This window comes from Sebastes fasciatus, chromosome 22 (genome assembly GCF_043250625.1).
Source record: "Sebastes fasciatus isolate fSebFas1 chromosome 22, fSebFas1.pri, whole genome shotgun sequence".
Lineage (NCBI taxonomy): Eukaryota > Metazoa > Chordata > Actinopteri > Perciformes > Sebastidae > Sebastes > Sebastes fasciatus.
In genome coordinates, this window is record NC_133816.1 from 24,306,246 (window position 1) to 24,317,383 (window position 11,138).

The window sequence follows — 11,138 nt, forward strand, 5'->3', positions numbered from 1 at the left end:
TGTCTGTAAAGACCTGCTGCTGATGACATGCTGGACTCAGTCTGCAGAGAACTAAAGCTCAGAGTGATGTCACTTGTTTATTCAAAGTTTATTAATATTGAACGTATCGCTTGTCCACATTGCACCACACTGCATGTCCTCTGGTACTTTGTTACTCCTGCAAATATTTTTGCAACCACAATAAACATCTTCACTGTTCTTCATTCTGATGAGAGTTATGTGTGTGTGTGTGTGTGTGTGTGTGTGTGTGTGTGTGTGTGTGTGTGTGTGTGTGTGTGTGTGTACCTCTCCCTTCAGCTGGTTGATCTCTTCCTTCTTGATCTTCAGTTGCTGTTTTGTCTCCTTCAGCTCTCCATTAGTCTTCTTCCACTCTTCATTAGTCTTCTTCCACTCTTCATTAGTCTTCTTCCACTCTTCATTAGTCTTCTTCCACTCTTCATTAGTCTTCTTCCACTCTTCATTAGTCTTCTTCCACTCTTCATTAGTCTTCTTCCACTCTTCATTACTCTTCTTCCACAGTGCATCAGCTGCTTGTTCTTTGTCCTTCAGCTAACAGACAGACAGATGAATGTTGATTTCAACTGTTAGTAAATCATAATCAGACACAGATACTCAATAAACATATATTCATCTGTTAGTGTTCCTTTTAATGTGAGAAGTGTTTGACCCTGATGTTCAGTATGAGGTCCTGGAGACGCTGGACTCTTTAACTGCTCTAAAAGATACTAGACATTGTTTTATGACCTCGATACTTCATGACGTATAACTTGTGTTAAATTGCTTCTTGACATCATTATGAACTGATGATTTGTTCCAGTAGTCACATTACTTTTTTATATTTTGTAAAACCAGGTTAAATTTCCATCTACAAAAATGACATCAATAAAAATCAAATCTTTATCACATTTGATCACAGATTAGATTTAATATGAATAAATAGATTTACTGTTTCACTTCTTTGGGTTTCAGTTATTCTCAGATTTGCTCTCATGGTTAATTTAATCTCAGCAACAAATCAAAGTCATAACAAGAAGTTTAAACAATGATCTGGTGAAAAGATGAACCTCAGCGTTCTTGGTCATCAGCTGCTTCAGTTCTCTCTCAGCTTCCTCTTTCTTCTGCTTCTCATCAGAGAGCTGTTTGTTAAAGTGGGAGAGAGGAGAGATGAAGTAAATGTTCACATTAATATCTGGATGAATTCTCATTGTGATCAGCTGGATGATGAAACCTGTTCATACTCAGACAGTTTGACTCAGTTTACTCTGAGTGGATTAATACTGGAAACATAACACTGATTTATCATCTGTTACATCAACAATACTGAATACAGAGATGCTTCTGCTTTAGAGTTATAAAATACCATACCTACTACCTGCAGGAAGAATGGAACTGAATAGTTATACACATTTGTATTACTAGTTCAGTGTCTATCCAGAACATGTCTGTCTACAACAGGCTGAATGTTTGGTCTGTGGTGTTGCTGCTTGCAGCTTTCTACAAACAACTAAACACTCAACTCTGCTCTTCATTGGTCCTCAGTAATACACCTGATATAGTTGAGTCACACCACGACTACTCAGAAACACCAGTAGAATAAACTCTGGTTCACGGAAGAAAACACACCAAGTCTGACTACTAGTGGTCAGAAACACTGATGAAATACACTTATCAGATGAATTAATTACCAAATAGGTTTATTCAAAGTTTATTAATATTAAACAAAACTGCACTAATCTTGACCCTGCATGTCCTCTGGTCCTGATCGTTACACCCTCCTAGTGTGAAGTAGATTGGACTCTATTATGAAACATGTATTCTAATGTGTCTTTCACCACTTTTTAGCTCCTGAAAATATTTTTGTGACAATAAACATCTTCATTGTTCTTTATTCTGATGAGAGTTAAAACAATTGTATTTCAAAAGAGACTTCATCTTTTCCAGTGAACAGCACTGACAGCGTAACATTGTGTTGATCTGAGTGATGTGTAGGTGTTTGTATATGTGTGTTTACTTCTCTCATCAGCTGGCTGATGCTTTCATCCTTCATCTTCAGTTGACGCTTCAGATCTTCATTAGTCTTCTTCATCTGTGCATCAGCTGCTTGTTTGTCCTTCAGCTAACAGACAGACAGATGGATGTTGATTTCAACTGTTAGTAAATCATAATCAGACACAGATACACAATAAACATATATTCATCTGTTAGTGTTTCTTTTAATGTGAGAAGTGTTTGACCCTGATGTTCAGTATGAGGTCCTGGAGACGCTGGACTCTTTAACTGCTCTAAAAGATACTAAACATTGTTTTATCACCTCGATACTTCATGACTTATAACTTGTGTTAAACTGCTTCTTGACATCATTATGAACTGATGATTTGTTCCAGTAGTCACATTACTGTTTCTGTATTGTACTCATACATTGTATGTATTGTACATTATATAAATGTATTGTACATATTGTACTTATATGATGACCACTTGGGTGTTTTGAATTCTCTCCAGCTGAAAGGAGGAGGACATGAAGAGACACATGAGAACCACATTAAATCATGAGAGTAATGATTCAACCTGATGGTTCAGTTACACTGAGTACAATATGAACAAGTAGCTTCATATTCAGTCAAGTGGATCTCAGTAAACACTTTGATCATCTAGTGTTCCTCAAACAGCAGAAATGTTGAGTTGAGAGTCTGTCTGCAGGTTAGAGGCTCAGAGGAGAGAACTCATTCAACCTGATCTATCTCTGTCTCTATTGATTCTGTATTAATAATAGAGAGATGAAGATGAAGACATGAACCTCTTTCTTCTTCTTCTCCAGCTCTTCCTTCTGGCTCTGCAGCTCGTTGTCGTTCCTCTTCTTCTCTTCATGGAGCTGCTGCAGCTCAGCTCCTTTAGTTTCTCTCTGGAAGGACAGAGACAAGGTGGAGAGAGACAATGAGAGACATGTTGTCAGGGTTATGAATTCACAGGGGGACCCAAACGCAGAGTTACAGGCAGAAAAGGTAGTTTTTAAATAAAAGCGAGTTTTAATAAATCCAGCTGAATAATCCAAACAACAAAAACCAACAGGCATCAAATAAAACAAAAATGCAGGGTCTGAACCTCCTTCAGAACTTCCTCGTTCCTCTTCTCCTCCCTCCTCTGCTGCTCCATCCTCTTCTGCTCCTCCCTCCTCTGCTGCTCAGATCTCTTCTGAGAGGGCAAAGATGAACAGAGACATGATACAAGATATGATTTTATAATATCAGTGAAGACACCACACAACATGTTTTCTTTGCATTTCTGGCTCATCTCTCTTTTTCTCTTATTCTAATCTCCTCTAACATTTGCTCACATCTTCATCTCTTTGTCTGAATCGTGCCTCTTCTTTTTCATTTCTCTTGAACCTCTGAACATCAGTTAAAGTTAGCTCTCAGTCATCACTGCTCTTGTTCTCTTCTTAAAGCTGTAGTAGGCAGTATATTCCATAATAACCTTTCAGCATATTATAATTCAAATGTTCTGAGAGACTTCTGCTCCTCATGGCTCTGTTTTTATAAAAATAACTTTTTGAATCATATTTACTTCATTTCTACCCACTGCAGCTTTAATTATTTTGGAAACTGAAAGTAATGTCCTGTTTCTTTACTTACATGTTTTCTCTTCATGAGCGTCTCTCTCTCTCTTTGATCCAGGTGGTTTCTCTGCGTCTCTTTGTGTAAAAAAAAAAAAGGAAGGAGAGTTAAAGGCACTTACATTCATTTTAAGAAATCACAGAGACATTTGAGTCTAAAATGAAGTATAAAATGGGTTATAAAAAGAAGACTGAATTGGCCTAATGGGAAATAAAAGTAGACATGCCATCACATTTTTTTATCAACATCATAACCTGTAAAATACAGACATTTTCATTTCCAATTAAAATTGAATTTACAAAATTCATATCACTATTCTCCATAAAACCTGTGAAAATAACTTTTATTCATAAATGTGTAACTTACTGATTCTGTTTTTTCTCCATTTCCACACAACAAAGAGAAGCAACAGAATAAACACGATCCAAACAGCCAAACTAACAGCTAAACCAGTGATGACGGGAACAGAGCTGGACTGGAGCTTAAAGAAATCATCTGAAATGATAAAACACAGAATAACATTAATATAAATCCTTAGCAATTTGAAACTAAAATAATAAATCACATAATAAAACACAATATTTTTTTACTTGAAATAGGGATGTGTGTCTCTCTGGTCTGGTTGGTCTTCTTCTGTTGGACTCTACAGGTGAAGCTGTTGTTGTGTCTCTTCTCCACAGTCACTCTGCTGCTGACAGTATAGAGGTCATCAGGATCTCTGACTGTCTCTGGAGGTCCAGCAGAGAGGAGGTTTCCCTCACCGTCCAGCCACAACACCTCAGGCTCTGGATACCAGCCTTCAGACCTGCAGTCTAACATCACTCCTCTGGTGGACTTATCGATCCCTGATAAAGTGATGACCGGGTAGGAAGCAGCACCTGATGATGAGTAAAAGGAAACATTTAAAACAGAAGTCAGCAATACAATCACCACATGAATAATTAAATGTATTGTATAAATATCTTCTGCATTAGCGTTGTTTATACGGCAAATAAACCCAGTTGGTCCCTGAACTGATGATGAAGCTGCTTGAATTCAAAGGGGTCACATATTTACTGCTGCCAATACTAAAACTTGACAATTCAAAAACAGTTTGCATCGGAAAGCTGGTCTTAGATTATTGCATATCAGATTTTGTGTTTGTTAAACTCTGTTAGGTGTCATATACAGTTTACTAATCAACCTAATGAGAAAACATTTCTGCCCATGACATCTACAACTGAGCTGTTCTTATAAAACATGTTTAACCCTCATTTATACTGATGTTTCATGACTGTCATTGTGCTCTTCATCTCCCAACATCACTGGCTGACTATGACAAGCTGTTTTAACATTTAATAGCTAAACTTGACTATCCGGAATTAACATTAGAGATATCCACAACGTCATTGTGACTAGTCAAAACGACAGTTAGAGATATCTGTAATTCAATTCTGACTATCCAAAATAACAGTTACAGATATCTATAACCTCATTATGACTAGTCAGAGTTGTTGTCATGACGTTGCTCATCAAGGCTTCCCATTGGATATCGGCCCAACAAAGCATCTGAAGTGTTAGAAGAAGCTTTTGCTGACTTTGATAGTTCGGTAAAGTGTGAAAGATATTCACAGATTCAAACTTCCCAGATCAATAACTCAAAAGTTATTAAAACACCAACGAGGGCTCTTTCTAACCGTAGTGAGGTAGACCACGAGCTGCAACCTCACTTTAATCACAACGAGCCTTAAGTCCTCCGAGCTGTTCACATTACATCGGTCTCAATGTGCAGCCGGCTGTGGCCAACGAGAGCTTTGTTCACTAGAGAGTTGTGCTAGAAATTTACAGTGTATTGTAGATTTATTGTCTCCAGACATACTTTATACACCCATACAGCTGCAGTGAAGCGCCATGGTAGGTTTGAATAGCTTCCGCCCCCTTCTGACCTAATTACAGATATCTGCAACCTCATTTCACCTAGTCACAACTCGTGTGTGTAGATACACTGTGTCCACTTACCAACAACAAGCTCAACGAAAGATCCTTTACTCAGGTCTGCAACATAGCATTGGTATCTCCCCTCATCAGAAAGTTTCACTTTGGAGAGTTTCAGTGAAATGTTTCCGTGCTTCAGTCCATCAGTGAACAGTGATGTTCTTCCTGTGTAGGATGGATCTTTAACATGTACGAGGTCCTTGCCAGCACGCCACACAAAGACAGCTATAGAGTTCAGGTCGGATCTCGTCCACTCCAACGTCATGGCAGAAACATCCTCTGCAGGTTCCAGATGGCATGGCAAAATGATGTCATCGCCAACTAATGCTACTATTGGCTGAGATAGACCAATCAACTGAGACTGACCTGGAAAGAAATAGATATGTTAATTCATTCCTGCAGTAGGAAGGAGTTAAATATGTTCATTTCTATAAGGCTTGTTGTACATTATGATACTGTGCTAATAGCAGCAGACAGCAGTGGAATGTAACTTTACTAAAGTACTGTTCATATAGAAGGTATCCTATCTACAACATGTTCACTACAATGTATTTCATTTGTTTTTCCTGAACAGTTTTCCGTAGCAACTAAAGCACAAGTTGCTTTAGTGTTAAAAGTGATTATGTCACTTTATAATGACGTCAATAACTGTAGACAACATGTGCTTATACTGTAGATGACATTGAAACACTTCAGTTTTCTGAAACAAAGCAAAAGCTTCAAGAACCAATGACATCATGTTTTTGTGCCAGTGTCCAAAAACACTGAACATCAGTCTTTAAGCTTTCATTTAATGACATATATTGATATGATTTGATGTGACTTTAATACTTTGTGTGAGTTACCTCCCAGAGAGTGTGTTAGGAGAAGATGGAAACCCAAAACACTGAGGGGTCTGAGCGGAGACTGAAGGGACAGTCCGGTCCTCTGGGGAAGCATCTTAACGCTCTGAAAATCAAATGAGAGCAGCGATACATCATATGGAAAAATATATGCTTTGGAAAGCAGCAAAATAACTAATCCAGTAAAAACAATACCATTACTACTGTGATGTGTCCATGTAATATAGTTGAACTTTCATTTCTGCAACACAGACGGTCCTATAGAGAGTTCATATGGATACTATCTATGTATGGGGCAGTTAAAACTGAGATATGCTTTAACTTTTCATACCAACATGGCAGAGACGGCTCCTTAATGAATTTTAAAAGTGCTTTGATTCTGCCAAACTCGTTCAATAGTTTATCCTTCATTAGAGCTCTTTACGTGAGATACAAAGTCCACTGACTGCTATAAAAATGATTAAAAAAAATGTTGCTGTCAAAACTAACAAGCGTCCATTTAAAATAATCATAAAAACCTAAAGGCTGGTTGAATTTAAAATAATCATAAAAACTAAAGGCTGGTTGAATTTAAAATAATCAACACAATTACTCAACATTTGAAAGACATTTCCTCGATGGTTTCAATGTTTTACACCGGTTTTAAAACAGACTTAATTATCTGTTACAGAGTATTATACTACAGAGCCCACGACTCTGAATGCAGACCCACTTTTAATGTCGATAAAGTGATACCAAGTTTAAGAATAGAAGTCAGTTGAATCATTGACAGGCTGTTGACTTTGGCTCTCACTTCTTTTATTTACTGCAGAGTGCTCATGCATTATATTTAGTTTGTAGTGCACATCATGTAGTAACAGCTGATGTAGTTCCCCCCTGAGCTTCCACATGTTATGTATTATATGTCACTTTCAAACTTAACAGCCACAAACTACAGACCTAGAGCATTCAGAGGATGGATGGATCAGACTACAGACCTAGAGCATTCAGAGGATGGATGGATCAAACTAGAGACCTAGAGCATTCAGAGGATGGATGGACCAGACTAGAGACCTAGAGCATTCAGAGGATGGATGGATCAGACTAGAGACCTAGAGCATTCAGAGGATGGATGGATCAAACTAGAGACCTAGAGCATTCAGAGGATGGATGGACCAGACTAGAGACCTAGAGCATTCAGAGGATGGATGGATCAGACTAGAGACCTAGAGCATTCAGAGGATGGATGGATCAAACTACAGACCTAGAGCATTCAGAGGATGGATGGATCAAACTACAGACCTAGAGCATTCAGAGGATGGATGGATCAAACTACAGACCTAGAGCATTCAGAGGATGGATGGATCAAACTACAGACCTAGAGCATTCAGAGGATGGATGGATCAAACTACAGACCTAGAGCATTCAGAGGATGGATGGATCAAACTAGAGACCTAGAGCATTCAGAGGATGGATGGATCAAACTAGAGACCTAGAGCATTCAGAGGATGGATGGATCAAACTACAGACCTAGAGCATTCAGAGGATGGATGGATCAAACTAGAGACCTAGAGCATTCAGAGGATGGATGGATCAAACAAGAGACCTAGAGCATTCAGAAGATGGATGGATCAGACTAGAGACCTAGAGCATTCAGAGGATGGATGGATCAAACTAGAGACCTAGAGCATTCAGAAGATGGATGGATCAGACTAGAGATCTAGAGCATTCAGAGGATGGATGGATCAGACTAGAGGCCTAGAGCATTCAGAGGATGGATGGACCAGACTAGAGACCTAGAGCATTCAGAGGATGGATGGATCAGACTAGAGACCTAGAGCATTCAGAGGATGGATGGATCAAACTACAGACCTAGAGCATTCAGAGGATGGATGGATCAAACTACAGACCTAGAGCATTCAGAGGATGGATGGATCAAACTACAGACCTAGAGCATTCAGAGGATGGATGGATCAAACTACAGACCTAGAGCATTCAGAGGATGGATGGATCAAACTACAGACCTAGAGCATTCAGAGGATGGATGGATCAAACTAGAGACCTAGAGCATTCAGAGAATGGATGGATCAAACTAGAGACCTAGAGCATTCAGAGGATGGATGGATCAAACTACAGACCTAGAGCATTCAGAGGATGGATGGATCAAACTAGAGACCTAGAGCATTCAGATGATGGATGGATCAGACTAGAGACCTAGAGCATTCAGAGGATGGATGGCTTTCCTAGCTAGATTGATCAATAAGGGGGTTTCTGAGACGTTTACACAACAGAAGTGCTCGCCATCCAATCACCAAAAAAACGTTGAAGAAATCTCCAAATGTCAAAAGTTTTTGATCTCAAATCACAGCATGACTTTTCATCAATTCTCCAATGGTAAAAAAATCTGTGTAACAAATGGTATCAATCCGAAAAAAATGCTGCAACAACTTATGAGACTTGATAGAGCATGGAGATGGACATCATAGACTTCTATCATAATGTTCTAAACACATTTTTACAATTCACCTAATTCATGTTTATTTATGACTAGAACAACTTGACTCACAGTGCTGAGCTGACTCGCAAATTAATCTACAGGTTCTCAGCTTTCAGATGATGTACACCACTTCTATGTGACATCTACTGTTGACCTGCTATCTCCCCCTAAAGACCCCCTGGACCCCCTAAAGACCCCCTGGACCTCCTAAACACTCCCTGGACCTCCTAAAGACCCCCTGGACCCCCTAAAGACCCCCTGGACCCCCTAAAGACCCCCTGGACCTCCTAAAAACAGACGGCTCTGCTGTGGGTCTCAGAGGGTTAATAACTGAGTTAAACTTTAAACACAGTCTGGTGATTGGGTCTGATTTCCTACGCTCAGAGTGTTTGTAACTGATCACTAGAATAAAATATTACAGCTTCAATCAAAACCACCAGGAATAATATCAATATCCTTTTATTGTCTTAGTAATTTAGAAAGGGGGAGAGTTCAGGAAGTAGTTGTTAGGCCTGCTATCTCACCAGAGGCCTGGACTACAAAACTGGTTCACTTCTTATCAGGGTAGATCTCCATGGTCACTGATGCTGAACGGCTAAACCTGTTCTGGAGCAGGTTATGTTCCAGATAAGAGATCAACTTCTATGAAAGCACCTCCTACTGACCCATCAGAGCTCCGTGTGGTGTTTGTATGATAATATTACACAAATATGAAGAAGTTTAAGTCATAATCCAGACTAAAAACAACACAGTTTAAACTGACAAATGCAGGAAGAACAGCTGACTTTATGCTGGGGGTGTTTAAAGCTTTGAATTATGTTTTTATATTTATTTATTTTTACTTCCTCTTGAGTCCGTTTCACACCGTCAGAGAGGAGGAAGCAACTGAAAGACGCAACATCATACTCACAGTGTAAACTAGGTGTAATCTATTCATCTATTACACTCTGAAAAGTTATTTATATTTAGATGACTATATCTGACTTTTGAGTTTTCCGTTAAATTAATAAATCTGTTAATTTACGCATTCACACATCTGGAGTTTTTTCTTTTTCCAGCTGTTCTTTCTGCATTTAGCAGCTTCATCTGTGTTACTGTTAGTCTGATTAAGAGTTTAACTTCTTCGTATTTGTTCTAATATAGTTTCTTCCTTTGTTAAATGTGTCTCTCTGTCTGCTGTCAGTCAGTCAGTCAGTCAGTCTGTCAGTCAGTCAGTCAGTCAGTCAGTCAGTAGTCTGTCAGTCAGTCAGTCTGTCAGTCTGTCAGTCAGTCTGTCAGTCAGTCAGTCAGTCTTTAGTCTTGTTCATGTCTGTGATTGGTCAGATTCTGTAAACACCTCCTCGTTCATGTGAACGCGCTCATATCCAGACTGAGAAACCCTGAGTTGACTTACTGAGTTGATAACCAGCTTCATAGTAGAGTTTAGTGAGATCTCGGCTGTTATGTTAAGTGAAGCCAGATAACCAGAAGACACCCCGGGTATGTTGAACTCGCTTCATAGTGCAGGAGAGCGTTATCACCAAGCCCTCAGGAAGTGCGTCTGTCGTCGAGCCCAGCTCCCGTAGTGGCCAAACGGCGGTACTACAACTTCCGTGTCCTTCAAGTGATGCCGTTGGGTCCATAAAGACTTTTTCCCATAGACTTACATTGAGAAAGAGACGTCTGTAACTCAGAGGATAATCTATTTTGAGGTGAATCAACTCCCCAGTATGAACACTCTAATAGTCCTTATGTAGGTCTTAAAAGTTGTAAAACGCACTAACAGCTGAATCCAGAGTTATTTCCCTTCCTCCGTTCATGTGAGTGAGACCCAGTTCGAGGCTGGAGAACAAGCCGCGACCGAGCGGATGCTCTACTGCGCATGTTCCATGTGCCCAAGATCCGGGTACTTTTCCAGACGGAGGTCGAGCTATTTAGGCTTCATGCACCACTGAGCAGCTGTCAGGGCAGATGTGCAGCGAGTCAAGAGCTGCATGCCAAAGCTCTTAATTGCATCCCCGTTTCCCTCACTTGCGTCTCATCCTTGCGTCTTAGTCCCTCCCACCAGGGAAGCATGGAGAGACGCAAGGAAACCATGCGAGGAGAGAGGAAACGAGGACATACGATTTAAGAGACATGAGACGGTCGTTTCCTCTGAAGCGTCACGTGAAGCGACGTCCGTTTCTGATGACAGCAGCAGCTGATCACATCTGGATCAGCTGTCAGTCAGCTTTAACAGCTGTTTGTGTCTGA

The 11,138-nt window shown here is 39.8% G+C and overlaps 1 protein-coding gene across 1 annotated transcript in view; it reads right to left on the bottom strand.

The window, feature by feature from the left end:
• LOC141761262 (uncharacterized) overlaps positions 1 to 10,872 on the bottom strand; it is a 43,422-nt gene extending 32,550 nt beyond the window's left edge. Inside the window, exons 1-3 of the mRNA XM_074624593.1 lie at positions 10,300 to 10,872; positions 6,434 to 6,536; positions 5,613 to 5,954 (exon numbers count right to left, since the gene is read on the bottom strand). Of these exons, the coding sequence (XP_074480694.1) occupies positions 5,613 to 5,954; positions 6,434 to 6,536; positions 10,300 to 10,320 (466 nt within the window). The 5' untranslated portion in view covers positions 10,321 to 10,872. The remainder of the gene's footprint in view (positions 1 to 5,612; positions 5,955 to 6,433; positions 6,537 to 10,299) is intronic.
• Positions 10,873 to 11,138: the final 266 nt, after the last annotated feature.